Raw genomic sequence first — 26725 nt, 5'->3', positions numbered from 1 at the left:
GGTAAAACGTCGGGATTTCGTCGTGCATTGCGGAGGCAAGATGAAGCGGTTCGGCATGCTATAACATGAGAAATTCGACCCTTGGAGGGTGAGTATTTAATACACCGGCGGGGAGAGAGGACGTCGTCGAAGCGTCATTATGCAAGGCGGCAGCAATAAAGGGATACAAACTTGATTATTTGGCGCCACAAGGGACGCTCCGTGATGGTGAACGACCCGCTGACGGCTCGTACGGGCACGGCGGGTCTCGGGGCAGTTAGAGTGGGCAACATTTAGGAGCACGTGTGATTGGAAGACAAGACCCTCTCCAGAAGCTTGCTTCCTTCTCTCAGCTGGCAGGGCTGCTTGCGATGGTGTCGCAATTTCCCGGTCTTTGCATCAAGACACAACCCGAGCCCTGTGAATCTTGACGTCTTCCGTCGGTCTAGAGTGCAACGAGTCAGGTAGGAATGACTGTGAGAAAATAGGGAGGTACACTAACCTGTCTTGCGCGTCGGTTGCGACGGCGCCTAGCCGCTGGAGAACCCGCATTCCAGAACTTACTCGCCCGAAGATGGTATGCTTGTTGTCCAGATAAGGTGTTGGCGCCAGGGTTAAGAAGAACTGGGAACCTGTGGTTTCTTTCAGATGCTAAAGATAGAGTTGAAACGACAGATAGACGTACCATTTGTATTGGGGCCTGAGTTGGCCATCGCAAGGATGCCTGCTCCCGTGAATCGTAGCTCAGGATGAATTTCATCTTCGCTATTTGTCCATGAGTATGCGATGAAACATATACGCGGGCAAGTCAAGCATTTACTTACAATTTTTGTCCGTAGATACTCGTACCACCCCTGCCCGTACCAGTGGGGTCGCCTCCTTGCACCATGAAGTCCTAGGAAGGCAAATAAATTATGTTACCGAACTGCCAGCTAGGAACAGACTCACTGCGATAACTCGATGAAAGATAACCCCATTGTAGTACCCACGTCGCGCTAGTTCCGCGAAGTTCTTGCATGTCTATGGGACATGAATGGCAAGAATCGCGCTCTGGACGTGAGATCTCACCCGTGGGGCATGGTTCCAATACAGTTCCAGTTGGATGTCGCCCATGCTCGTTTCCAGAACTACTGACTCCATTTCGAAGCCAACCAGAGTACCTTTAGACACGCTTATCGATAGCCTTTGAAACCTCCTGCGATGTCCGCCACTCTTGCTGCAATGGTTTGTGGCGAGCGCTGACTGCCGCGCCGGCGTGTTCTTAGCCAGAAGAACTGTGACACGTGGCGTCGGTGGCTATTATCTGCGAATTCGAATCTTTCCCATCACGGGCGCCTTCGTAAGTTCAGTTCAACGTTCAACAGGTTCACTTCCCTTGCCAACAGGAACATAAACGTGGCTGGATTCAAGACTGACAATATTATGAGAGCGGTTGTACAAAGAGTATCGTCGGCTGCCGTGACTGGTAGGTCACAACAATCAGCGACTTCCCTTCGTCGGGCATGTGGAGAGGCTGACCGAGTTCCTGTAGTGGATAACGTTGTTATTTCCCAGATATCCAAGGGCCTGATGGTTCTTGTAGGAATTGGGACAGGTTCGAAGCTACTTGATATCCGGTAAAATGATCTCGGCTGAATGTTTGAATCACGAAGGACAGATGACAATAATACCGACATTGAGACCCTGACGAAGAAAATGTACGCACATTCTTGTACCTTATCGCGTGCCGTAGCTATTTTACGTCCCATCGTCATTTGCTGGTTCAATACAGAGTCTCTCTTCGCGTCTTCGATGATGACGCATCAGGCGCCATGTGGAAGAAGAGCGTCAAAGACATTGACGGGGAGATCCTCTGCGTGTCACAATTCACACTGCTTGCCAACACGACCAAGGGTAACAAACCCGACTTCCATCGCGCGATGGTTAGTCTTTCGGATCAATTATACCTACGGGCTAATGTCGAACCTTTACGATCAGAGCACCGAAGCATCACGCCAGATGTACGCCACTTTCTTGGAGCGCATCGGTCACATTTACAAGCCAGACAAGATCAAAGGTGAGTCCCCGTGCTTTGTTGGGATGGGCAATTCATTTCTTCCAATAGACGGAAAATTCGGGGCGATGATGAGCGTGAGCCTTACAAACGAGGTCAGTTCTGGTCAGCTTGGTCTTCACTGTTGGGGTAACAGGGCCACATTCACAACAGGGTCCCGTAACCTTTACGCTCGACTCCCGTAAGTTCGAATACGTTGACCAGCCAGCAACCGGCGGATCCAGCAAGAATGATGTTGCTACGGATAAAACTGCGGGGAATGGAGCCCCACAGGTCTCGGGATCTGAGGCGACGCCCGTGTCAAAATAGCGGCAGCGTGGTCAGCCATGGCATAATAAGTCCCGACGTCGCAGTCGTTCAAGATCTTCCAAGGCCATTGCCCGAACATTTAAGCTATGTGTATCCGATTTGTCGGTAAATTTAGAGATTCAGAAGGAATGATATCTCCGGAGATATGGAGTCTGAATTTAGAGGTGCAGTGGTTTCCTCATTGTCGGATGTAGATAGCGTGTAAATTAAGAAGTCCAAGGATTGCCTCGGCATGTAAGTTTGGGCTCACAGGGTGTGAGCGGGTGGGAATCGGACCTGTCCTATACACAAGACTGAATGCATTGCCGTATTCAGTCAGGCTGCAGGTATGCGAGGGGGATGAAACTGCAGGGAAGGAAACTGCAGGGGATGGGACAGTATACTACAACATTCTACCGTGATATTTACCACCGTCTTCATGCTAATCCCGACCTTGCTCTCCTCATCCTGCAACGGTTTGGCAGATCTTGTGAGTCTTCTGCTCCTCGCCCTGTTGACTGAGTAAATTCTAATGGTGCAAGACTTTTCGTCCCGATTGTCCAGGAGCATCATGATTGAGCACTGCTGTGCGATTTGCCCACTCACTAACGCCTGCCACATCTAGGAAGTAGCGTGAGGAATCCATCATTGCACCCGTACACTGCCGTGCCACAGGGGTCGGTAGACTCCCGACCATGATAATGCAATCGACCTCAGAAGGCTCTTCTCGGCGAGGGCCCTTCCAGCGACGACTGCTGGCCTTGACCGCTTTGCGCGTCGTCGGCCCGCGGAAGGGAGCGTGTCAGCCGAGAACCTCACGCGCTTGGAAGAGGGTCCTGGAGCAGAAGAGCCTTCTGAGGTCGATTGCATTATCATGGTCGGGAGTGAGTACTGGACAACTGCACCTCTGCCACATTTCCCACGCTATGGAAGCCTCGGCGTTCTTCTCTAGTCTCTTAGTATTGCCGTCTACGGCCTCATATGGAATATGCCACAGCCAGTCAGCCGCCGCTAGGCTTGCAGATATAACCGCTGTGATGTATGGTATTGCAATCTGTTCACTCGAGCTTGCAGGCCGGAGCGCCGAGACGCCATCATGATCAGTCTTGCGTCTTCTTACGCGTTCCATTCCGGGAACAAGGAGGCGCCCTGGTACGATGTCCAAAACCGCTGCCTTTCAGATCGCATCTCGCCGTCTGTGGTCCTTTACCATCAGTACGACTTGAATGTCCATTCGTCCTTGTGGAAGAAGCCTATGAACCCCTCCACGACTCCAAGGCCTGGGATGCTACTGTTGCAACCATTTCTCAGCAGAACGCACTTCCTCCGCATCCAGATGAAAATTCAGATTCTAACGAGCTTGACTATTCGGCAAAGGATACACTAGGTTAGTGTTCTCCCTCGACCGGTACGAGTTCGTAGCCTTTTCCAGAGACAGACGAGAGTGACGACGAGGGGATACATGTATGTACGGGTGGTGGTGATCAGGACGAGGAAACCTTCGAAAAGCGTGCGTTGACCGACCGTCGTGCACTGGTTCTTCAATTGATAAGCTCCTTCCTGCGGCAGGAGGTGAAAGTGAGGACGAGCGGGAGGATAATGACGATGAGAATGGTAAGCATGCCGCAGAGAGCGCAGACAGTACCGAAGGTGGGTATCAGCTTCCCTGCTCTGCCTGAGTGTTCACATGTTCACTCATTCCTTGCCCTCTGATCATGTAGACTATCATCGCCGATTGAGGCCCCGTGGAGCTGTACGAGCGCAGCTGGCAAAGGCCGCTTCAGTCACCCACGTTGGAGGCACACTAGGTCCGCTTAGCATATTTCACTCTGTTGATCATCTCGTAGGACGTGGGAAGCTGGCGAGCCCAAGGAAGGCGAGGATGCGGCATTGCATGCAGTGCGGTACCATGTCCACTGGTGCCGTACGACGCGCCATAGATGTCTCATCGTCATCGAAGAGGATAAACGGGCTCCGAGCCGTAGGTCTACAGGTGCTGGGCGGAAAAGGCAAATTCGGACGAGTCTCCTGTAAGCCGTGCACCAGCTCATAGGGTACCTCTCCGGGTACTTCTATGCTGTCCCTCTCTCCCCTCGGGTCATTGGGCGGGTCACCTTTGGTATCTACTGGAAGTGGCTCTATGTCAAGCCTGGGGAGGTGCCAAAGTATGATGCGGTTGCGCTGGGGCTGGCGCCGGATTCTGACAATGAGCAGAAGCGCATTTCGCTCCTGAACAGGTTTCGTGATGCAGATACTATGAGCCTCGGTCGCGGAATGTCTGATGCTGCTCTGCATACGATGAGGGAGCAGCTTTATAAGCTATGTAGCTGAAGAATGTGACCGGCTTCATGGTAGATAAGACGCCTTTCATCTGTGCGGGACACGTGCTTATGAGCCAGAGGAAATGTATTTCCATGCGGTACTTGATAGGAATGTAGAGCCCATGTTTATACTCTCGCTGTGCCCGCCAGCACTGTACATGTACAGGAGACCCGATGTGACATTTGATTTGTTTCAACAACAGATTCGTTTGTCTTGGGGTTATCAATGCATAGCTTCCCTCTCAATTCTAGCTGACGGCAGAGCTACTTGGTCCCTCGCAAGAGGCCAAGGGTAGGTGAGAGCCGTAAATTTGGAGGTTCATAAGGTATGACATCTCCAGAGTACCTAATCTGAGTTAAGTGACTACGGGAGAATAAGGGAGCATACAGTACATTACAGCATCCCACCGACAAAGTTCACCAGCATCTTCGTGCCGATCCGGACTTTCCTATGCTCACCCTGCCATGGTCTTGCGTACCTCCTGAGCCCCTCCACCTCGTCATGAAGCTGTCGTCGCAACGCGTGGGAGGACGACAACAGTATGAACGACAGCTCGGTGTCCAAGTTCGCTGAGCGGGAATTCAAATTGGTCGACCCGAGCAGGGTGAGGACCGGCGGTGAATCAGGCGTCGGAGACAGCCATAATCCTGCGAACGCATCAGCAAGTGCAATTCGGAATGCAGGACACAACCAATGACAGAACGGGACGAATATGGATATAATGATATCTGAAGCGTCGTTGATGTACCTTTAGCATGATATGTCCAGCCGTCCCGTTCCCATTCGCTGAGCTGCACGCCCTTCGCAGCGTCTTCGACGCTCCCAGGGACCGCAGTAGCAACAGGAGCATCGCGTCCTGCAGCGTGAACCGCCCGCATAAATCGTTGCTCCAAGTAGGTGTATCCCTCTGGTATCCGCCCAGATACACCCTTCGAGCCATAAAATCCGTTTGCCTAATATTAGGCCCATAATCAATATGGAGATATAAACGCAGCAGCGCGAGGTAGACCGACCTTTGGGCTCGCTGCCAGTATGCGACAACCGAAATCAGATCGTAAGATGAGATCCTTATAGGGTCCATACAGCCCGAAATAACCGCTGGTGAGGTCTATTAGAGGGCCGGGCTGTCGCGGGCCGCGGCGCTCGGCTTCTTTATGCACCTCGTCGAATAGGAATCCCACACACACTTCTTCTTCTCGAATGTTGAATTGCCCTGCTTGAAGGACGGGGAATATGAGGACACGGTCCTCGCTGCGAGCGTCGGCAAGGGCTGTTTGTGTTCGAGACTGCGTGTATGAAGACTGGAACTCCCGGAAAGCGCGCGCAGCCTTGGGTTCGATGTGGTGTGGGTGCACGTCAGGATCCGGCCATTGCAGAGAATACTTTGAGGTGCTTGAGAACTGTAGTTGGTATGAGAATGTCGACGCGGCGCGCAAGTAGGAGTGGCAATAGTGAGCGAATTCGGGGTGTGACCCGAAGTGAACGTATCGGTCTTGACGGTTCGTGAAGTAGGACTTGTTCAGGTTGGCGCTTGGAAACATTAGCTGTGGAGTCCGAGGAATAAGCATGCACATAATACAGACGAACCTACCCGCTAATCATGACTTCGTCGTCGACGCCGTATATCTTGGCGTGCCAGGTGCCCCATCCTTCGTTGAATCGGGGAGGAACAATCTTGGACATCATTCCCTTCAGTCTGGGGCTCCGGAAGAGAGATATGTGTACCCGGTCCGGGAACTCTGCGAGCAAGGGCGAGAGAGCTTCCGCGGTGGAAGGGCTTTCGGGTCGTGTGGACCTGTTCAAGTCCAGCAGTATCTCAACTTGTAGAGAAGGGTTGCTCCTAAGAGCAGTGCTAAGAGTATCAATCTGGATTTTCCTGTCATGCTAAGTCGATAGTTTGAGAGGATCCGACGTACTAATTCCCCTTCCTCCGACCCAATGTATAGTGAAGACAGGAAAACTCGTTTGCGTGCCCGCCGAATCATGCCCTAATAATTCCCTCGTTGAGAGTTTATAGATTCAATACTAGTTCTCGTACTAGCAAGTTGTCATAGAACTGCTTCGGTGCCAGCAAGACCCGAACGTCGGCTGGAGATAATGCAAAACATGGTTGTCTCTCCGCGAGTTTCCTGGCAATACCCTCAGTTGTCGTCTCGGAAAAGGAGGTCGCTATCCTGCGGCTCTGTCCTCTATTATAATGCGGTAGGTAGACTTTATTATGTCGGATTATGATTCGTCTAGCATCGCGAGTAGCAGCCAGCATGAGGGAAGCCGCCAGAAAGGAATTGTGGCACTCGATCAATTTGTAGCCGGCGGCATCGACTTGAGTCGAAGTCCATTGCACTACGACTTCTCATCGGTCTCAAGAATACAAACGGAACGCTCTGACTGCATAACCGCAGGATATGGTACAAGGAACGAGGACCGACGGTGCGTGCTTCAGTCTGATGCTCTGGGACTTCATAAGCCTATTTTGCCTGCAGGGCCCTCTCAGGCCGAACAATTACTTCGAGTAACGTCGGGCATCGCGGCGGAACTCATCAAGGCTCACGACGCCAACCAGACCGTCTCGCTGAACGAACTCCGCGCTAAGATCAGCAAGAAATTTGGGTACGGAGGCGTCCCCCGGCTCGTGGACATAATCAGTGCCATCCCGGATGAATACAAGAAAGCGCTACTCCCGAAGCTGCGAGCGAGGCCCATACGGACGGCCAGCGGGGTGAGCCAACACGTTTATTGCATAACTGGACTTATTGAGTTATTCCCGGGCCTAGATAGCTGTCGTGGCTGTTATGTGCAAGCCCCATCGGTGCCCGCACATTGCCATGACGGGCAACATCTGCGTATACTGCCCCGGCGGGCCCGACTCCGACTTTGACTACAGTACCCAGAGCTATACGGGCTACGAGCCAACCAGCATGCGCGCCATCCGCGCCCGGTACGATCCTTATGAGCAGACCCGCGGGCGCGTGGAGCAGTTAAAGGCACTGGGGCACAGCGTCGATAAGGTATGTACCTATCGAGCGTAAACGCAAAAGGGAGATGCGGCCGATGCGATGTGACGTTGAGCTGCGCTAGGTCGAGTTTATTATCATGGGCGGAACTTTTATGAGTATGCCCGAAGATTACCGGAACAAATTCATCGCTCAGCTGCACAATGCCCTGTCTGGGTTCACAGGTCTCGATGTCGATGAGGCAGTTCGGTATGTCGCTGAACCCCCCTGTCGTAACGAGTAAGTACTCACAGTTTCGTAGATTCTCCGAGCAGAGCAAGTCTAAAGCTATCGGCATCACTATCGAGACTCGGCCAGATTACTGTCTGAAGCCCCATCTCAGGTGCGTATCGTCACGGCGGACGAACCAAGCGCTGCTGAACATCACACGTCTCCCTCCAGCCAAATGCTCCGCTACGGCTGCACACGCCTTGAAATCGGCGTGCAGTCCGTCTATGAAGACGTCGCGCGCGACACCAACCGCGGGCACACCGTGCGCGCCGTCACCGAGTCCTTCCACCTCGCCAAGGATGCCGGCTTCAAGGTCGTCGCCCACATGATGCCCGACCTTCCCAACGTCGGCGTCGAGCGCGACCTCGAGCAGTTCAAGGAGTACTTCGAGAACCCCGCCTTCCGCAGCGATGGCCTCAAGATCTACCCGACGCTTGTCATCCGCGGGACAGGTCTGTACGAGCTGTGGCGGACGGGCAGGTATAAGAACTATACGCCCAACGTGCTCGTGGATGTTGTAGCCCGGATATTAGCCCTGGTACCTCCCTGGACTAGAGTATACCGCGTTCAACGGTAGGGTGGCTGAATGTCTTTCATCCAGGCCTGTTCGTTTACAAGCTTTGCAGAGACATTCCATTGCCATTAGTAACAAGCGGCTGCGAGAACTCGGGTAATCTACGAGAGCTTGCGCTGAACCGTATGAAGGACTTCGGCGCCGAGTGCAGAGATGTACGATTCCGAGAAGTCGGGGTATGTATCTACACCTGCTTACAGCCTCATCTAGGTCTGACCATTCTTTGACTCAGATCCATGAAATTCACCACAAGGTCCGTCCAGAGGCGGCAGAGCTCATCCGCCGCGACTACACCGCAAATGGCGGCTGGGAGACCTTTTTGTCCTACGAGGACCCCGAGAGGGATATCCTGATCAGTTTGCTGCGTCTCCGGAAGTGTTCTGATGAGGGTACGTTCCGCCCGGAACTGGTCAGGAAGCCTGGAGACGAGGGAGGATGCAGTATCGTGCGTGAGTTGCATGTGTACGGGACGGCTGTCCCGGTGCATGGTAGGGACCCGACAAAGTTCCAGCATCAGGTAGGCATTGCGTAATCCGAGAAATATCTGAAAGTCATGGTGCTGACATTTTTCAGGGCTTCGGGACCTTGTTGATGGAGGAGGCAGAGCGGATAGCGAGAGAAGAGCACGGAAGCATCAAAATTGCTGTCATTTCCGGTAAGCTCGGCCTTCTCGGCATGGCTGGTCGTACAGCTGAAGGTGTTTTACCTTTGATGTTATAGGCGTCGGAACACGGGATTATTACCGGCGTTTGGGGTATGAGCTAGATGGACCGTACATGAGCAAGTCCCTGTTGTAAGCATTTATTATCATTGTATCACTTACAATACTCTGTATTTCTGGTATCTTGGATGTTCTAATTGGGTCGTTACTCGCCCATGATCAGCGTATGAAAGTTCGGGAACACGAGTTCCTCCTCGACCGTCTTACGGATGATGTCTTGGATGAAGCGTTCCACCCTGGAGACGTTCTTCAGTACATGCTTATCAGCTTCGCCGATTTCGCTCTCAATTAAAATCGAGGGCAGCAAGCGCTGGCCGATGGGCAGGGGTTTCGTCAGCCGCGGGCCGGACATGCTCCCGGGCGAATCGTCGTCCGGCGTGGGAGGCGTGCTGTTCACAGAATCGCGCTTCGAGCGGTCACAGGCGGGGCCGTACGGGTCTTGGTCGTCGAGGATGCACAGATGCACCCGGCGGCGCTCGCCTTCGTACGCCACCGCGACTTCGCCGTCGAAGAGCAGACCCGTGACGGACAGCTTGATCGGGAGCGACATGAACATGGGAGAAGGGTAGTTGATCAGGAGAGACGTGGTAAGGGTCAGTCGCAGATTAGACTGCCAGGTTATATGCAAATGGAGCTGGAGATTTGGATGTGGATTGGCGGGCGGTGGCTGCTCAGACGGTTCTTGCGATTCCTGCTCCTCGTCACTTTCTTCCGGCAGGGGAGCAGCTGTATTCGGAGGCGTACGCGGATCTCTTTGGGGTGGACTGAAGGCAGCAGTGGATCCAGCAGCAGACAGAGGTGTCCTGCCGCCAAACGCTGGCCTGAGGTCCGCCAGACCGGAGAAGCTCATGGCCATAGGGCTCGCGCCCCCGCCAACCGCCCAAATATCCCTCGTCGGCGAGTAGAGGCCTGGCGTAGATGCAAATAGGTCCATCGACGGCCCGCGCCCATAGCGCACATGCGGCGGGAGATGGTGGTACGCCGGCACCTCGTCCGCCAGACCCTTCCTCACCGCCTTGCGCGACACCCACTCGAACTCGTCGTCAGAGTCGACCGCAGGGCCCTGCGTGACCTTGTCGACGACATCGCGGTCGGCCTCTTCGTCGTCATCCTCCAGGAAGTCGCGGTAGATATCGCGCAGGTCGACAAGCGTGACGTCCGGGCTCGCGCTCCCGAAGTCGAACGACGTGACCTCAACGGGTCCGATAAAGGACGGCCTACTGGTGTTTGCTAGCTGCCTATTGAGCAGGTCGACGAGCGACGACGCGAGAGAGCCGTCGAGCTTGTCCCAGAGCAAGTCGATCGACATGGCGGCCGCTGCAGAGACTCGGACGCGTTCCCCTTCGTGGCCGTGGCTGCGTATATATTATTGGTATATTATCAGGTTTATATTAGTTATGCACTGTAAATAAAAATTGAACCCGTGATATCAACAACGCGAAGGCGCGTCGGTATTCTCCCACGCCTCCGCTCCAGTCCCGACGCTCACTCTCGCCGATGCCGACGTCCGCGCGCAAGAGCAGCCTCGGAATATCACGGCGCATAGCGCCCAAAGCGCACGTCCCCTTTCGTGCCGACGACTTTGAACATGGAAAGCGGACGGGACTTGCGGTCGGCTACGTCGATCGCAGGTCCGACGAGTTCGAGGCGTTCGACCAGGTTATCAGCCAGGCCGACAAGGTCACTCCGCCGAGAGTGAAAGCAAATGGGCGCAAGAGGAAGAAGGCGCTGACACCCGTGGCGGACGAGGAGTACGACGATGAGGAGTACGGGGAGGCGTCGATGGACTTGGTGGATAGTGAGTACCGTTTCTGTTAAAATGTGGCTGTATGCGTTTAATGATTTGGGCTAGGCAATCCACCTTCGCCTGCGGTGTATTTTACCAGTGCTCGCCAGACAATCGCACCTTCAAGCATCAGGAGGACTGGGTCCTCGTCCCGCCCAGTGCCACACTCTTCCGACGTTGATTTTGACACAGTCCCGTCGCCCCGCCCGCGAACGTCCTCTGCGGCTCCTCGCAGACAATCTACGGCCAACGGGCCAGGTCCATCTGCCTTGTCTCGAGTCTCCATCACGCGAGAAGAGGTGCAATACGAAGAGGACGTTGACCTGCCGCCGTCTGATTTGCCCGATTATGACTACGGCCCAAGCTTTGCACATCTGGACCAGGATGATGATGATGACGACGACGACGCGGAGGAGCAGCAGGTCGTCCAAAGCATATCTCCCGCCAAGAGGGGAAGGCAGTCCAGTCCCGCTGACACGCGGCAGGGCAATCTCAAGCGTGCCAGGCAACTCAGCAATATCCCTGATCGGTCAGGCGGTGCGGACAAAGAGAACACAGTACCCAGAAGTACCGGTAAGGGTAAAGAGAGGCAGAGAGACGAAGAGATGGAAGAACAGGAGCAGAGTGACGTGGAAGACGCGGTCGATCCGGGCTTACAGGAGGCGGATGACATGCCTATGGATTTGGACAACGACGCCCAACAAGAGGAGGAAGAAGAGCGGCCTTCGAGCAAGAAAGCTCGCCTGGCGAAGGAGAAGGAGAATCCCAAACCAAAGAAACCCCGCGCTCCTCGAAAGCGACAAGAAGTCATGCACATCCCTCGTGCGTATCCTATCTGCTGTCCTACTTCCATACTAAACCCGTAGGCAGTATCCCAAGATTCCGACAATGGCGAGCACCCCGGCGTGCGCAGGTCGCGGCGCGTGCGCTACGGCCCGCTTGAATGGTGGCGCCTGGAAAAGGTCGTCTACGGGCGGCGCGACTCGGGGGTGACCTACGTTCCACATATCAAGGAGATCATACGGCTGCCGAAAGAGCCTGTACAGCCGCTGGGTAAGGCGGGGAGGAAGGGGAGGAAGAAAACGCGGGAGGGTAGCCGCGCGAAGACGGGGACGGCAGAGCCGGAGGTCGAGGTTGTGCCCGCTCCGAACCCTGAGGAGGGCTGGGATGACCAGACTGAGCCCAAAGGAATCATATTGGATTATGTTACGAAGCAGGAGGTGGAGAGACGTGAGTTTCCTTCGTCTGTGATTTCTTTCTCATAATTGAGAATGTTACAGGTATCGCGTTCACGGCCAAGATGCTGGAGCCGAAAGCTGCTGCAAACAACGACTTCTTCTTCCAGCGCGTATTTGGCGACGCTGAGTTCATGGCTGCTGGCTATCTCATGATCCCGCCGGGCAAAGCCAAGCCTAGCAAGCAGACCAAAGATAATACTTATGTGCGTGGACTCTGCCTCCCAGCCCCTAACGCTTCAATCTCAATTCACCTATGCAGGCTTTCTACGTCATCGAAGGCGCCGTCAACTTCCACGTACACAAGACAAGCGTGATCGTCGCGACCGGCGGCATGTTTCTGGTACCCCGAGGTGCGACCCTCCATCAATTACCATCTATCACACACGCCTTATCTAACATCCTTCTGCGATTCCAGGAAATCAATACTTCATCCAGAACATCTGTGAGCGGGATGCGAAGCTCTTCTTTGCACAAGCCAGGAAGATACCGCTCGAGGAAGTGGACGCGCCTCCCGCGCTGCTGAAACCTGGAACATCGTCTGCTCGACGCTCGCTTGGACCGGGACAGAATGGTCGACATTCGTCTGGGGCAGCTTCAGCCGCTGGTAACGAGACAGAGGAAGAGGAGAGGCCACGCACTAATGGCAAGGTCGCAAAGAAGACGACTAACTCAAGGAAAAGCTAATGCAGGCAGGACTTCGTCTTTCATACTGCCTCCAATCGGTTACATGATTTATTTGCCTTCATGACCATGTACACTACAGCATTACCTACGGTTTCTTGTGTAACTCCTAATGCTTATTCGATTCACAAGCAATTCATTGTATGAGATGGTGTGTTATCCGGATGTATTGCCGAGTACTAGACACAATATAACCGACTGGTAAGCTATGCCCTGTGAGCGAGTATGAGAAAATGCTATGCGTAAGATGCGAACAGGCAGAAAATGAGTTAGATCAGCAACAAAATGCACACGAACGCGAAAGAGCATGGATGTATCTACAAAGCAGAGCAAGGGAGAAAACGAGTGGTTAGTAATGCTTTCTCCTGATGATACTCGCCCGCGGCGGACCCTGGCCCTGCGTTTGGGTCTCCATCGACCGGCGAGTCTTGTCGTTACTGCTCCGGTGCGCACGAGAGGGCAGCGTCGTCGCGCGGTTCAGGAACGACATTTTCTCTTTCTCGTGTTGGGGCGGGGACGATGGCGGGGGCTGCAGGTGCCCGTTGGACTGTAGGGGGATGCTATCGGGTACCTGTGGGAATGCGTCAAATAGCTCCGAGTCGAAAGTGTCGTTGTACGGCGAGGAGGAGGAGGAGGATGTGTTAGCCCACGAGACGGGGCGGGTGGAATCGGCTTCGGAGGGTGGGGCGTCGCCGTGGGCGTGCGGGTTATAGGAAGCAGAACGGACGTGCAAGGCCGGGATCTCTGGAGCCTCCTCGTCTGGCACCACAGAAAATTATTGTAAGCAACATTCCCAAGGGGACACCAGACTGCCTAACCATACTCACCGTTCGGATCCACCACCCCCGACTTCGTCCTCTTGCGACTCCATATCCTCTCCGCGACGAAACTAGTCGCGCGCCCCATCGTCTTCTTCGGGCTGCCCCACCCCGCGGCCTTCTCTTCGCTCGGCGGCGTCACGACCGGCGCCGACTCCTCCGACGACATGCTCACGCTGTGCCGCGATATGGAGACCGACCGCAACGAGCGGAGCGAGCGCGAGAAGTAGCGCGTGCGCGCGCTCTTGGGCGGCGGCGTCGGCGGAAACTCTTCCTGCGAGTGCGACGGGTGCGCGGGGAACGCGACCGAGTCGGGCGTCGGCGTCAGCGTCTGGTGCGAATGCGACGATGATGACGACGACGACGCGTGCGAGTGCTGCGAGAGCGAGCGCGGCGCGGTGACGAACGGGTCGAACGCCTCCTGCACGGGCGTGAGCGTCTTCGCGCCGAACTCGTCCGCCTCCGCGTCGACGGGCGTGACGCGCACATCCGGCGACGGGAGCACGCCGCCGCTGAGCTGCTCCTCGAGCAGCGCCGCGCTCATCAGCAGGCTCGCGAGCTCGCTCGAGCCGGGCGAGGCGGGTGGCTCGCCCGCGCTCTGCAGGACGCGCGCGGCCTGCGGGCTCTTCTTGCTCTTGTCGAGCGTGCGGACGTCCTCCCGAACTTTCTTGTGCACGACCGCGCGGAACGATCGGGGGACGGGGGCTTCCCGCTTCTCCGGGAGAGGAGAGGGCTCGTCGACTTGGACATCGGTGGAGGGGGGTGGTACGACAATAGGTGCGGGGACGACGACGGCGCGGGCGGTGGGGTGCGCAGTAGCTGTGATGATCTGAGCGTTGTTCGCAGAGATGATGCTCATTGTCCGTGTCGACTTGGCGTCGAGGTCCGGTTCCGGGGAGGCAGGGGCGGGCTCGGATGGAAGGGAGGCTTGTCGCGGGGAAGCTACAGGCGTGGTGTCGTCTGGGGATGAGACGGTGTGCATGTCGGTCACATCTTCTGCTTCAGCAGATGTCGAGGAATATACAGCCTGGGTGGAAGACTGGGTTGCTGCGGGTGGAGTGGAAGGACTGTCTTTATCCTGAGGAGACTCTGGAATAGCAAGTTCCTTTGCAGGTTCCGTGGAAGCTGGGACATCGTCGAGGTTTGAAGTATCAGTAACTTCCGCTTTACTCTCCGGCACGAGGTCGGCGTCTGGCGCACGAGCCTCGTCAGAAGGAGAATGTTGTGTACGCTCATCGAGGACGGGTGAAGGCTCCCTTTCCAGTAGACTGTCATTGGCAGTGTCAGAATCAGGAACCGTTTCTTGTTGCACGGGAACCTGTGCTGGTGGGGAATGCAGCAGACTTGGCGAGACATCATCAGCCGCCACCACGCCCTGGCCCTGGTAGAGAGAAGGCAAGTCGGGAACAGGCGGCACCTCCCCAGTGTGATACGAGACATCAAATCCAAAGGCCGATATAGGACGTTGCCTTTGCACGTCCGCCCTCCCGTCTGCCTCAGGCAAGCCTCCCCTCCCCGTCGCCTGTGGGGACAGCGTCCCGGTATACTGCGTGCTCACGCCGGTATACTGCGCCGTCAGGCCCGTATACTGCGCAGCCAGCCGGCTCGCGCTCGGTATGCGGTTTCCGTAGAGCTCGCCGCGCTTCTTCACGGAGCCGTCGTTCACGGGCGGCGCGCCGAAGCCAAAGCTGCCCCGGGGCACGGGCGTGCCGCCGCGCTCCTCGAACTTGGCGATCTTGTCCTTCAAGCTCCCGGGCGCTGACGGTGCATTTCCCTTGCCCCCTGTCGGCTGCGCGGTCAGCGGAGCGGGCGGGCTGGTCGTGCGCTGCTGCAGGGCAGCGATGCGCTCCTTCAGGTTGACTGGCGGGGGTGCGACTCGCGAGGTCGACCTAGCGTTTGAGTAGAAGTAATTTACAGTTATTTTAGCTACGACAGCGCAGTTCCTGGTCGACAACTCACATCGGAATAAGCGTGCAGAGGTGATGAAGCGGTGGTCACGAATCGCCAGCGAGTGCCTTGGCCGACCGCGGTTGCTGTAAAGATAGGTCAGGGTCGGTCAGAAAATGGATAGACTGTGCGCCAGGCTGGCTTCCGTGTCGTAGAAATGTTGAAAGCAGGGAAAGGAAAAGTTGATGAAGGAGCAAGACGAAGGACTGATTGCAACTCTCGAAACAGACCGTCGGCAAGGGCGCTCGCTTTCCGCTCGCCACGTGAAAGCAGTTGATCGGCCGCTCGGTTTGGAAGCGGTGGCGGGAAGCCTTCTAGGCCGTCCACAATGAAATCTTATGAGCTAAATTGTAATTGGCAAAGGAGGGAGAAGAGGGACATTAGACTTGCAGGACTGGCTATCCAGGTGAGTACGGGAGAAGGGGAAGTGCTACATTGAGGGGGGAGGGTGTTTGCAACGTTACAAGAGTCTGCGCCAATGACATGCTCCTTAACCCGCCAGCGCCAGCGTCAATGCATCAGCGATCTTCGAAGTGAACGAGCCTGACGCATTCTCATTCCCTCCAGAATCGCCATCTGAATTATCCCCGGCTGTACGAAGATCAAGCAAAGCCCCGTCATTACATGCCCTGCTGGAAGCCAACGACGGCTCAAGACCCTGTAAAATGATATCCACCTTGTCTCTCGACTGCATAGAACTTCAGACTCGACAGCTGCTTGCCAGAGACCGTGTCAAGCAGCTCGCACTCGACGGTCTCGCCCGGCGAGAGGGGACCTACGCCCGAGGGCGTGCCGGTCAGGACCAGATCCCCTTCCTAGAAACAGATGAGCAAGTGTGTAGATTAAAGTTGGGCATCAGCTCGCCTCCAGAGTCATGATCGAGGAAATATGCTCGATGATGCGGGGTATCTTAAAGATCATGTCCGCAGTAGTACCATCCTGCTTCGTAGTACCGTCTATCTGGAGTACCAACGGCGTGTCAACGATATACAACAATTTGGTTGATTGTACGTGCATCGCACCTTCAGGGAAAGGGCGAGTTTATGCGGATCCGAAACCAGGGACTTGTCAATGAAAGACCTGTTCGTAGAACATCAGCAAAATACCAAGTCACGAAAAAAGTGCAAACTTGCCCAACCGGAGTAAACGTATCAAACCCTTTCGCAGCGCTCCACGGCAAGCCCTTCTTCTTCACCGCGTCCTGCATGTTCCGCGCCGTCATATCCACCGCAAGGGCTACCATACAGCTCAGCACCCCATCCTTCCATTACCCCCGAGCTCTGAGCTCACCGTAGCCAGCAATATGCCCCTCCGCATCCTTCTGCGCAATATCCCGCCCGCGCTTCCCAATAACCAGTCCAAGCTCGACTAATCACCTCCAACTCCTCAGCACGGCCGCTATCCCACGAACTCAAAGGCAGACACACCTTCGTGGTGCGCTATGACCCCCCTCGGGATCTCGACGTACCCCTCGTTGGAGATGTAGCTCGTCGTCGGCTTGAGAAAGAAGAACGGCTCCTGCGGCAGCGCGTTGTTCAGCTCCTTGACGTGCTCCGCGTAGTTGCGGCCTATAGCCACGATCTACGTCGCTCAGTATCGCTCACGCTGCGCTGCACGACACGTACTTTCTTGCCATGTCTGAAGAACGCAGCGGCGGACATGGTTGTCAGCAGCCTGGTGCGCGTCGGGGGAACGTCGGACAGCCGAGATGCACACCAGTACTTACACCGGCTAAACCTTCGTCCGGACGTACAAGATGCCTGGGTCCTGATCTGGAAATTGACGTCTAAGTGACATGAACTCAAGCTCGTCCCGCTTTCTTCCTCTCATTATATTCCTCGGCTGAGGAGAAGATATGCGGTCAGTAGCAAAAGGCCTTTGCGGAGCCAAGCGGAATTATCAGGTATGAGGCAAGCCAAGATGAAGAATGCAATTGTCCGGTCATCGCGACGGCCACGATGGTCAGTTCCTTTCGGTCCTACTGCCTCCTGCAGGAAGGACACAAAGCATAACGCAATGCTGAGACACTTGGCGTCGCGAACATTAAAAGTCTCGGGGTTGATCCCAACCCTGACTTGTACGCAGCAGCAACTCTGGCACACCCTCCGGACAGGATGCGTATACTCGATACACGGTCTCGTATCATGTCAGAAAACGAACTGACCAGTTACCATGTACGTTGCGTATATACGCCTCGGGCTTATGTACTCTGCTCGGCGGCACCGAAGAGAAACACAAGTCCGCTTGGCGTCTTGGCGCACAGCAGACCGACCCGATCAAAGTTCTTAGCCTGCTTGGTCTTATCTTATAAACTTCGCGCTGCTTGACCGGACACAGTACTAGTGCAAACGCTTCAGCACTCCACGATGGACTCGGCTATGCAGGCTGTTGCGATGCTCATCTCCTTTGCCCTCGTAATGCCCGCGTTAGCGGCGGAATCAGACAGCTACCCGTGAGTCAGATCATCCCCGGGAAGCAGATCGTGTCATTCACCTTGTCGCTCGATAGTAATCCAGACGCACCTGTGGCACACGAGAGCCACGGGGCTCTGATAGCCATTGTTGTAGTCTTCGGTGAGTCGGTTTGAGACGTCCTATAAGCCCGCGCTCACGATGTGTCTGTCAGTCCTCGTCGTGGTCGCTGCAGCGGCCACGATCGCGTTCGTCAAGATCCGTCAGAGGAGACGGCGGATAGCGAATCCCACCGGTACCCAACCGCAAATCGTCCAACTTGAACGCCGAGATTCAGATAGCAGCTCTATCCCTCCAATGAAACAGTTAGAGCCAGCAGTACTACCACCAGTTTGACTGTTCCCTTCTGTCCTGGCTTGTCTTGTATTTGTTATCGTAACCGGCGGCGTATAATTGTTGTACAACCATCACCAATACATATCTATTGCATCAGCCTCAGTACACAAGAAAATTATACACCGTCAACAGGCGAGGCTATAAACATTCCCGTAACCCGGAATAAGATGAAAGCATCAGAAGACGTAGATATACCCCCCCTGCTAAATGAACCTTCCGGCGAGCGGTTAGTATCGTCGTGCGTGTCGTTATTCAAAACGTCTCCTTGTTGCGTACCTTCATCTGCTCGCTTGACGCAGATGACCAGCACTACCGCTGTGCTCTGCTGCTGAACAACAGTGTCTCACTGCTATCAGCCGATCTATACACGCCACGAAGGCATCGTTAGTCGCTCTACTCCAATCCCAGGTGAGTCGTCTTGAACCAGTAAGTGACGCAATGCACATACCCGCGACAAAGACTCCGTTCAGCCCAATAAATTACCAAGATCACCGTGAATCAAGATAAAGAAATACGTCGGACAACGGATGCCGCCTATCCCACTTCCAGGGAGGCTCCTGGCCGTAGTGGGCGCTGTCCATCAGCTTACGCTTGCCCGTGTACCGCTGCACCCTCTCCAAAAGCATCCGCAGCGTGTGCGCCGCAAACGCTTGCATGTTCCTGTTCATCCTGCTCCGGAACGCCTCGCGGCTCTCCCCTTCGAGGATCGTGAGCTGCATCGAGCACCACTGCACCTCCTGGTACGGGAAGACCCTGTAGGCTGTGATGCCCGTCTCGCGCTCGCCGAAGCCGCGCTGCAGCGCCTCGTGCGCCGCGCCGACCGGGTCGGGCAGGTCGACCCAGTGCCCGGGCAGCGCAGGGCGAATGCCGAGCACCGCGGGCATGCTCGCAAAGTCCGCGAGCGTGCGCGGGATGAGGATCGCGCGCCAGAACTCGTCGCCGAGCGCGTGCCGCCAGTTGAGCATGAGCACGATGTCCGGCTTCGCGCGCACGATGTGCGTGAGGACCTGCGTGCGGAACTCGGCGCGGTGGCGGCAGCCCGCGGGGAGCACGGAGACGTAGCGCGTCGCGTTCCGCTCGCACACGTCCGCGAAGGGCTCGGAGTGCTCCGTGTCGGAGACGACGAGCGCGACGGATGCGTGCGGCGAGACATCGCGCGGGGTGGAGAGCACAAGGGCCTCCGCCACCTCGACTGCGGGGGTCAGGATTTAGTTGGCTCTAGGGCAGGGGTATCGGAGACTGACCTGGGCCGGAGACGAGGATGACGATGCGATAGCCGGGGTTCGTCTTGGTCAGCTCTCCGTCGCCCATGGTCGAGTCGGGGAGCGCCCACTTGTACGGGGGTTCTCTAGTCAGAATACGCCCGGGAGCGGGTTTGTGGTAGTATTTAAATTTACCGTCGGACGGGTTGGCCCCGAGCGTCCCGACGCGGTCCACAGAGTGCTTTAGAAACAAGTAATGCCATGTCTTCTCCCGAAAGTTCAGCGTCGAACGCCGCTCATATTCCGTGGAAGCCCAAAGCGGGGCGGCATAGTCCCAGTCTATGATGCCTGTAATCTTCCAGTTGTCGTCGAGGAACACATTCCTTGGGTAGAGATCATTGTGAGACAGCCCGACTTGCGAGAGCTTGACGATCACTTCGTCAATCTGATCCTGCAGCCGGACCTCTACCCAGGGGCCGAAATACCGAACGAGGGTCGACGCCTGCCAGCCATTGACATAGTCCATGATGATGAACACGCAGTTCCCCGAACGACCGTACTTGTGTATCGCAGGCACAGGAACGACTTCGCGCGCACGCTCCATGTTCGCGACGATAGTATTCACGTCAAAGAGGGGGCTCATCATCTTCATGACGTACTTTCGGTCGAGCAGCAGGACGAGGCTGTCGTGCCAATCGAGCATGACTCGGATGTCCTGGTACGGGCGCAAGAGCGAGGCATCGACGTAGAAGCGCGGTGGCGGGCGGTCGTCCGGGCCAAAGCGTAGGTTGAAGCGACGTCCGATATCATTGACCGACCATGGCGGGCACGTCTGGCAGCGTCTGCCATTGCCCGGTACAACGTAGCGCGAAATGGGCTTGTCAGGTTCCGGGAAAACAGAATAAGTATCAGAAGGCAAGTCTTTATATTGTGCTGTATCTGCCGTGGTAAGTCAATCTGCAACAAACAGCGATCCGTTCGACTTACGAAGATTCGGCATACATACGAAAGCGAGCGTGAATGTTGAATAGAACAATATAGAGCCTAGAAAGCAAAATGTCGACTGCTCCGTGTTTTATCGCAGCGACATTAGCAAGGGCTGGAGTGTGGGGCACGGCTGTGGCCAAGAGGGATATTGCCGCGGGAACTAAGCTGTGGCGCTGTCACTGTGTCATGACTCTAAAAGTTCACCTAACTTCGACTATTTAGGTACAGTACGACCAAAACTAATTAGTTCAACTTTATTTATTTGTTTCTTACATATGATGTCCCGCGCCGCGATGTGTAAGGAAATCCAGAACGCTTGATCTTTTTCCTGAACGCTCGACGGTGGAGTGGAATCGACATCGACGTAGGTGTCAGCTTGTCATGTCGCATTATATGAATCCCTATACTGAAACGCATTCCTTCGTTTTGCTGCGCTTTCGACAGGGCGAGTGCCATCGCTCTTGAACACCGCTAGCGTTCATGGCTCGCAACTGCCACAACTGAGCAGAGAGCACGGTATTTCTCCGATATCTGTATCTATAATATCGTACCGGTAAGCATACCTGTCAGTATCGCTCCAATCGTTCCGTTGGCGAACAATAAATTCCGCAGGTTGCCCTATTCTGCCATTTTACCTTATCACTATTGGGCCCACCACTGCAGGTTGGCTGGGAACCTTGGATACTGCATCGAAAATAAGGAACATTCCAGTCCGTTCCTCCCTTATGACTGGTTCTGAGCCCGGTGGGGCCCCCGCTGGTCATGACGCGCCCGGCGTCCACGCTGGAGCCACAAGATATGACGTCGGGGAGCACGGAGGCCTTGCCCATGACTCGGGGGAACCGTCCGAGGTCGACCGGGTCCAGGAGTTCCGGGACCGCATCATGTACGCCGGGCACGTCGCACCCCTCGATTACGTTTCCGACACTCCGCGGCCGCCCGTCTTCCTCTGCGAAGCCTTTACTGCGCCGCCGAATCTCCAGAAATGGTCGCACCCCGACCCGCCGATTACCGAAATCGACAGGCCGCCGCGCACGCCGTCTATGCCCTACTCGCACATGGGCATCTACCGCGGCCCTGAGGTGCTCGGGTCGGGCGATAATACGTCTGTGCGCACCACCGACGGCAAGGCGGATGACAGCAGCGCTAGCGGCCGGCCGCGGGGGCTGATGATGCATGCACCGACAGCCCCGCCGCCGTACCCCAAGCCGACGGACGTCCAGTCGTGGATAATGGCACATCAGGCACTGGCGACGCCCGTCAGGGGCCCAGCATCGGCGCCTGTCGTGTGCAGCACCGAGGACACCTATCCCACCAGCGTCGAATCGTTGGAGCGTCCATACAACTGGATTGAAGATGTAGCAAGCGACCAGGCTGTCGAGGCTGACGGGTTCAAGCGGTGCTCGCGGTGCGCCATTTCTTACCGAATTACTGACGGGAAGAGATGCAGATGCACGCCGTCCGAGGGCGATGGCGAGCGCCCTATCTGAGTTGGAGCAGTCGGCTTGCGACTGTAGCTAAACATAACGCTGGACTGAACCAAGGGTCGGAATGGCGGGTTTGCGACCTCAATGTAGAGGCAAGAGACGGGCTGAAAGCTCCCTCTTTGCTGCCGCCCTCTATACACGAAGTGGGCGGTTGCTTGTCGCAGATGAGTGGGGGCAGAGGCAGCGGAAAGAAACAATGTACTAGCTAGGAAATGTAATTCTTAAGATGGGACTGGATGGTGTCATCTATTATAGTTTATAGCGTTACTTGGAAGTTTGTGGGTCCATACGGACAAGCCTATTTAGGAGGACTTTTACCTTATAGAGTAATGCATAGGAAATGCTTGGTAAAATCGGAATTATCCTGCAGCAACTCTTGCTCAGCACTTCCTGGAGACATCCTACAGAGCAATGCATAGCCAGCCGGCTCAGATTATTCGTGTGTACCATTATGTCCGGCAGGCCATGGTAATTTTCAAAAAATTATCTGTCCGGAATTAATATATATTTACTATGATTCACGGTAACCTTAGGCAGAACGTCATCGGGATCTTATCTAATATCTCTGTCCTGGTGTCCAAGTCCTTCATGCTCAATGCCGCCCGGGGTGTCTTCAGGCGTCATTTATCGAGCTATGCTCAAGCATTCTTCCCCAGAAAAGGCGACAAGGGTGAGTTGTTTGCGATCCGCTGAAAGGCTGAATTAAAATGTGCAAATATCCAGTGGTCGTCGCTATGTCGGGCGGCGTAGACTCCTCGGTGACTGCAAAATTGTTAGCAGACCAGGTAAATACGATATGGTGTGCTGTACGTGGCCTTTACTGAGAGCCCTTGACATTAGAACTACGACTTATCCGCGGTGTTTATGCGGAACTGGGATACGCGCGACGAGTCTGGCACGGACAAGGGATGCGAGTGGGAGAAGGACTGGGAGGACGTGCAGCGCGTCTGTAAAATGCTCGATTTGCCCTGTACAATGGTGCGTTTCTAAAACAGCCGAATTGCGACTTCTCATAATATAACTACGCAGGTCGATCTCACCCGTGAATACTGGACCCGCGTCTTCGAGCCGTCTCTCCAACTCTGGGAGTCCGGCTTAACACCCAACCCCGACGTCTGGTGCAACAGGTCTGCCCTCCACATTTATATGTTTTCATTACTAACCTGCTGTCAGAGAAGTCAAATTCGGCGCCCTCCTCGACCGCCTCACGCCCTCGACTCGATGGCTCGCCACTGGGCACTACGCGCGCAAAGAGTGGACCCAATCATTCACGCCCGCCTCCAGCTCCTCGTCAGACCTCTACGAAATGCGCATCCGGCCGCAACTGCTGAAAGCCACGGACCGCCACAAAGACCAGACGTACTACCTCTCTTCGATCAAGGAGGACAGTCTGCGGAAGGCGCTGTTTCCCCTGGGCGACCTGACGAAGCCCGAGGTGCGCGCGATGGCGAAGCGGTTTGGCCTGCCCACCGCAGAGAGGGCGGAGAGCATGGGCATCTGCTTCGTCGGCGAGAAGCGCAAGTTCAGCGAGTTCGTGTGTGAGTCTCCTCCCAATGGCTTGTGCCATACTGCGGGGGTGCTCATGTCTCTATTGGGAAGCACAATACGTGCCGCCGAAGCCGGGGGACATCGTTGACCTCGAGACGGGTAAAGTCGTGGGGCAGCACCAGGGCCTGTGGACCTATACAATTGGTCAAGGCGCGAAGATCCGCGGACTCCCTGAAAAGGCGTTCGTAGCGAAGAAGGATCCCAAGAGTAACGTCGTATACGTCGTCCCAGGCAGGTTAGCATTCATCTGAGCTTCTCCTTCCTTTCGCGCCGTTTACTCATGCTGCTGCTGAATTTACAGTGACCACCCGGCACTGTACAGCGACGTGATGACCGTCAAAGACTTCGAATGGATATGGCCCGACTCGCCACCACTGGCGGTATTCGAGCCAGACGGTTTCCGCGCACGCGTGAAATATCGGTACGTCATGGAGGACGTCCCCGCCACCATCTGCAGGTAAGCAAAAGCCAAAACCATTTTCACCTTGATCCTCCTGCTGATGGCTTGCAGGACCGACGAGAGTAAGATGAGGGTCACGTTCGACCAGCCGCAGAAAGCCGTCACCCCTGGGCAGATCGCTGCTGTGTATCATGGGGACTGGTGCCTTGGATGCGGGTTGATCGAGGAGGCTTCTCAGCGGTGAATGTGGAAGCCACTTCTGGAGTAGGTAACAGTACGTGTATTTCCTTATAACAACGTGTACATTATAATGCTAGACTCCATTCACACATGCCCCACTTGCTTTGATTCTGACTGTTACAGATGCAGCCTACGCAAACACAACGGGCGTTCTCCCATATCAGTGACACGATCGCTGAACGAATACCGCGTCTCTTCGTGTGCTTCTGCGTTTTGTCCTGTAAGTCTCCATGATCCCCCTTCCCCAGCGATCGCCTCTACACCGCCTTTGTCTTCCACGCTCCCGCCTTCATCCCCACCCGCCGAACCTTCATCGGTGCTCTTGCTGCACATCATGTCCTCCACTTCTTTGGGGAACCCCCGGAAATCGATACCGAGGTGAACCAGCTCCACGACATCCAATATCCCCTCAGCGAGCCTCAGCAGTTCCTGGTTCTCACTACCACCAATCCACGCGTGATGGGCAGGGACATCCGCCCACCCTGATAGCAGATACACCTCTGATGGGTTGCGGGCGTTGTAGAAGAAGAGGAGGGGGTGTCCCGACCAGGCGCTCTGCCGGTCGGAAAGCCGGCGGAAGAATTGGGTGACTTCACTGGATGAGGATGTATAGGGCGGTTTCAATCGGAGCGTGGCGAATTCGGTGATGCTCATGAGTTGTGATGGCTTGGTATGAAGGCTAGTAAGGGTTGTTTCCAGCCGGCCGCGTTTGGAAGGAAGATATATATGCGCCTCCTTTGGGACGCGTCAGCATAGATGACGCGTACTCATAGTATCACGACTGAGACCACGTCTATCCAAATGGGACTACGCGTACATGATTGAGGATCTCCTGTCACCTAGAAAACCCATTTCTCTGATGTCCCACCTCAGTAAGCAATTCCCGTGTACATCGACGTGCTGAGGGCGGTGGATATCGCCTTGGCAAGGATACTGCAGGAGGTTGAGAACGAAGGGAGGATGATCTGTGTCTCACAACTCACTCATGAACAGTGAACACGGGATGGAGGGTGTTCAGCCAGCTATGCATGCACACCATGAGCCATCAGTTTATGGAATATCGGAGGGGATCGTCACCCACAAATAACTGGACACAGGCGCGCAGCCCTCGACCTGCGTCGTCCTCTCCGGCGTTCCATTCTCATACGCCGCGCAATACCCCGTAGAGTTGTAGAACCCAAACGTCTCCGCCGCGTCCAGCAGCGTATTAAACACCGGCTGCGTGTCGAAGATCGTCACCTGGTCGAGGTCGGTGTGGTTCGCCTGGAACTGGCGGATATACGAGACGAGGTGCGCGTTGTAGTCCGCGATGGCGGATTGCACGGCGATGGTGGTGTTGATGCCCTGCGCGAGGAAGAGCGGCGCGCGGTTGGTTGGGGGAACGGTGAGGAAGAGGAAGGAGCGGGCGCCGGCGGAATAGAGGTCTTCCATCTATTGCGACCCTGAAGATGAGTGCATGTACCAGACAGAAGCCATGAAGTATAGACCTGTCCAAATAGCCTGTTCATGAGGACATCGTAAAATGCCGGTTGCGTGACGTTCGTCTTGCGCACTTATGTGAGTTGATTGTGTCAAAGAACCGCAATATCAGAACACACCCAGTCCCAAGAATTTCCCTGAAGTGCACAGGCAAGAAAAAGTGTTTAGGCATCAACATCTAATAGAAGCAGATCCTTCCACGCACGACATCGTTTATACCGATCCAAATGGCGAAGAGCGAGTCTGAACTGCTCCATTCGGCTCCAGGGGGCTTATTGGCGAGATATTGGTTGAACTCCTCGACCTGCTGGACGACAGACCTAGACATGTCCTCCATAAACGGTCTCATATGCAGATGTTTCTGTACGTGCGTACAGAACAGTTGGCAGGTAGGGGGCCACGAGGGCTCCGTCGATTGTGGCGCCCCCGTATGCCAAGTCGAATACCTGAATACGGAGCAGATATTGGTACAAGCGCTGGAGCCTCAAAGTTGAATCCATGTACTGACCTTGGTATTGGTCACATTGTACGTGTTACCTGCAACGAACAATGTCAATATAGGACGCCCAGGGATCAAAGGTCCCAATTTTTACCCAGGAACTCTACCCAGTTGGGTCCGTTTGACGAGGTCTAAATTCAAGTCAAACGAAGAGGGATATAGGTTTGGGTTTTCGCGAAATGGATGAAAACTCACGTAACCTGGGTCAGGAGAGTTGACACCCGCAGAGACATTGTATCCGTCCGTTGTGTACGAGTCTCCGAAGACGAACATATACTTTGTGGTTCCCCACGTAAGTTGCCCGACCGCTGCAGAAGCCGCACAAAGCAGGGATAGGGATGCCGACAAGAGCTTCATAGTCCTAAACGCGTGCACGGGGACACGGCAGGAGACCTAGTAACGACGGGTGAATATCCCAGGCGATACCAGGATTCCTGCAGCACCC

The 26725-nt window shown here is 55.3% G+C and overlaps 14 protein-coding genes across 14 annotated transcripts; 6 read left to right on the top strand and 8 right to left on the bottom strand.

The window, feature by feature from the left end:
• Nucleotides 1-8: 8 nt before the first annotated feature.
• On the bottom strand, nucleotides 9-1192 carry GLOTRDRAFT_114422 (uncharacterized protein). The gene is made up of 6 exons (XM_007864948.1): nucleotides 1048-1192; nucleotides 928-999; nucleotides 804-874; nucleotides 665-744; nucleotides 482-611; nucleotides 9-424 (listed from the first exon to the last, which is right to left on the bottom strand). The coding sequence occupies exons 1-6, from the start codon at nucleotides 1117-1119 to the stop codon at nucleotides 379-381; spliced, it is 471 nt and encodes a 156-aa protein (XP_007863139.1). The 5' UTR covers nucleotides 1120-1192; the 3' UTR covers nucleotides 9-378.
• Nucleotides 1193-1401: 209 nt separating this feature from the next.
• GLOTRDRAFT_71655 (uncharacterized protein) lies at nucleotides 1402-2586 on the top strand (the record flags this gene model as incomplete). Its single annotated transcript, XM_007864947.1, has 7 exons — nucleotides 1402-1444; nucleotides 1511-1573; nucleotides 1637-1676; nucleotides 1751-1901; nucleotides 1957-2035; nucleotides 2084-2127; nucleotides 2186-2586. 7 exons carry the CDS (start codon nucleotides 1402-1404, stop codon nucleotides 2339-2341), a joined length of 576 nt encoding a protein of 191 aa, XP_007863138.1. The 3' UTR covers nucleotides 2342-2586.
• A 2350-nt stretch (nucleotides 2587-4936) lies between these two features.
• On the bottom strand, nucleotides 4937-6905 carry GLOTRDRAFT_71652 (uncharacterized protein; the record flags this gene model as incomplete). The annotated part of the gene is made up of 6 exons (XM_007864946.1): nucleotides 4937-5289; nucleotides 5391-5595; nucleotides 5656-6172; nucleotides 6234-6508; nucleotides 6559-6630; nucleotides 6681-6905. 6 exons carry the CDS (start codon nucleotides 6903-6905, stop codon nucleotides 5036-5038), a joined length of 1548 nt encoding a protein of 515 aa, XP_007863137.1. The 3' UTR covers nucleotides 4937-5035.
• Nucleotides 6906-7006: 101 nt separating this feature from the next.
• On the top strand, nucleotides 7007-9269 carry GLOTRDRAFT_56217 (histone acetyltransferase ELP3). Its single transcript, XM_007864794.1, has 10 exons — nucleotides 7007-7072; nucleotides 7126-7361; nucleotides 7417-7650; nucleotides 7721-7845; nucleotides 7898-7978; nucleotides 8038-8439; nucleotides 8493-8616; nucleotides 8673-8957; nucleotides 9014-9095; nucleotides 9161-9269. The coding sequence occupies exons 1-10, from the start codon at nucleotides 7048-7050 to the stop codon at nucleotides 9235-9237; spliced, it is 1671 nt and encodes a 556-aa protein (XP_007862985.1). The 5' UTR covers nucleotides 7007-7047; the 3' UTR covers nucleotides 9238-9269.
• Nucleotides 9270-9306: 37 nt separating this feature from the next.
• Nucleotides 9307-10470, bottom strand: GLOTRDRAFT_126268 (uncharacterized protein; the record flags this gene model as incomplete). Its single annotated transcript, XM_007864945.1, has 1 exon — nucleotides 9307-10470. The coding sequence occupies one exon, from the start codon at nucleotides 10468-10470 to the stop codon at nucleotides 9307-9309; it is 1164 nt and encodes a 387-aa protein (XP_007863136.1).
• An 88-nt stretch (nucleotides 10471-10558) lies between these two features.
• GLOTRDRAFT_136648 (uncharacterized protein) lies at nucleotides 10559-13021 on the top strand (the record flags this gene model as incomplete). The annotated part of the gene is made up of 7 exons (XM_007864944.1): nucleotides 10559-10565; nucleotides 10708-10959; nucleotides 11014-11769; nucleotides 11818-12177; nucleotides 12228-12388; nucleotides 12445-12535; nucleotides 12601-13021. 7 exons carry the CDS (start codon nucleotides 10559-10561, stop codon nucleotides 12867-12869), a joined length of 1896 nt encoding a protein of 631 aa, XP_007863135.1. The 3' UTR covers nucleotides 12870-13021.
• Nucleotides 13022-16022: 3001 nt separating this feature from the next.
• GLOTRDRAFT_114416 (uncharacterized protein) lies at nucleotides 16023-17311 on the bottom strand. Its single transcript, XM_007864943.1, has 7 exons — nucleotides 17257-17311; nucleotides 17059-17212; nucleotides 16922-16999; nucleotides 16765-16867; nucleotides 16654-16711; nucleotides 16496-16591; nucleotides 16023-16446 (listed from the first exon to the last, which is right to left on the bottom strand). The coding sequence occupies exons 1-7, from the start codon at nucleotides 17290-17292 to the stop codon at nucleotides 16282-16284; spliced, it is 690 nt and encodes a 229-aa protein (XP_007863134.1). The 5' UTR covers nucleotides 17293-17311; the 3' UTR covers nucleotides 16023-16281.
• Nucleotides 17312-17997: 686 nt separating this feature from the next.
• On the top strand, nucleotides 17998-18438 carry GLOTRDRAFT_126265 (uncharacterized protein; the record flags this gene model as incomplete). Its single annotated transcript, XM_007864942.1, has 3 exons — nucleotides 17998-18083; nucleotides 18140-18204; nucleotides 18257-18438. 3 exons carry the CDS (start codon nucleotides 17998-18000, stop codon nucleotides 18436-18438), a joined length of 333 nt encoding a protein of 110 aa, XP_007863133.1.
• Nucleotides 18439-18458: 20 nt separating this feature from the next.
• On the bottom strand, nucleotides 18459-19130 carry GLOTRDRAFT_109894 (uncharacterized protein). The gene is made up of 2 exons (XM_007864941.1): nucleotides 18887-19130; nucleotides 18459-18831 (listed from the first exon to the last, which is right to left on the bottom strand). Exon 1 carries the CDS (start codon nucleotides 19104-19106, stop codon nucleotides 18927-18929), a length of 180 nt encoding a protein of 59 aa, XP_007863132.1. The 5' UTR covers nucleotides 19107-19130; the 3' UTR covers nucleotides 18459-18831; nucleotides 18887-18926.
• Nucleotides 19131-19818: 688 nt separating this feature from the next.
• Nucleotides 19819-20783, bottom strand: GLOTRDRAFT_109893 (kinase-like protein; the record flags this gene model as incomplete). Its single annotated transcript, XM_007864940.1, has 2 exons — nucleotides 20628-20783; nucleotides 19819-20573 (listed from the first exon to the last, which is right to left on the bottom strand). Coding segments are annotated over exons 1-2 (768 nt in total), but the record flags the coding sequence as incomplete, so codon positions are not given.
• A 154-nt stretch (nucleotides 20784-20937) lies between these two features.
• Nucleotides 20938-21999, top strand: GLOTRDRAFT_109892 (uncharacterized protein; the record flags this gene model as incomplete). The annotated part of the gene is made up of 3 exons (XM_007864939.1): nucleotides 20938-20991; nucleotides 21072-21180; nucleotides 21240-21999. A coding segment is annotated over exon 3 (645 nt), but the record flags the coding sequence as incomplete, so codon positions are not given.
• Nucleotides 22000-22848: 849 nt separating this feature from the next.
• GLOTRDRAFT_36658 (tRNA 5-methylaminomethyl-2-thiouridylate-methyltransferase) lies at nucleotides 22849-24306 on the top strand (the record flags this gene model as incomplete). The annotated part of the gene is made up of 7 exons (XM_007864732.1): nucleotides 22849-22899; nucleotides 22955-23092; nucleotides 23144-23241; nucleotides 23288-23652; nucleotides 23714-23897; nucleotides 23964-24119; nucleotides 24174-24306. 7 exons carry the CDS (start codon nucleotides 22849-22851, stop codon nucleotides 24304-24306), a joined length of 1125 nt encoding a protein of 374 aa, XP_007862923.1.
• A 350-nt stretch (nucleotides 24307-24656) lies between these two features.
• On the bottom strand, nucleotides 24657-24956 carry GLOTRDRAFT_18367 (uncharacterized protein; the record flags this gene model as incomplete). The annotated part of the gene is made up of 1 exon (XM_007864605.1): nucleotides 24657-24956. A coding segment is annotated over one exon (300 nt), but the record flags the coding sequence as incomplete, so codon positions are not given.
• An 18-nt stretch (nucleotides 24957-24974) lies between these two features.
• On the bottom strand, nucleotides 24975-26685 carry GLOTRDRAFT_56205 (uncharacterized protein). Its single transcript, XM_007864793.1, has 10 exons — nucleotides 26476-26685; nucleotides 26375-26411; nucleotides 26290-26318; nucleotides 26157-26227; nucleotides 25987-26101; nucleotides 25901-25918; nucleotides 25790-25846; nucleotides 25384-25733; nucleotides 25286-25324; nucleotides 24975-25235 (listed from the first exon to the last, which is right to left on the bottom strand). The coding sequence occupies exons 1-10, from the start codon at nucleotides 26635-26637 to the stop codon at nucleotides 25172-25174; spliced, it is 942 nt and encodes a 313-aa protein (XP_007862984.1). The 5' UTR covers nucleotides 26638-26685; the 3' UTR covers nucleotides 24975-25171.
• Between the last annotated feature and the right edge of the window lie 40 nt (nucleotides 26686-26725).

This window comes from Gloeophyllum trabeum (assembly GCF_000344685.1).
Source record: "Gloeophyllum trabeum ATCC 11539 unplaced genomic scaffold GLOTRscaffold_00003, whole genome shotgun sequence".
NCBI lineage: Eukaryota > Fungi > Basidiomycota > Agaricomycetes > Gloeophyllales > Gloeophyllaceae > Gloeophyllum > Gloeophyllum trabeum.
The sequence above is the reverse complement of the archived record's forward strand: the minus strand, read 5'-3'. Positions and strand labels throughout refer to the sequence as shown.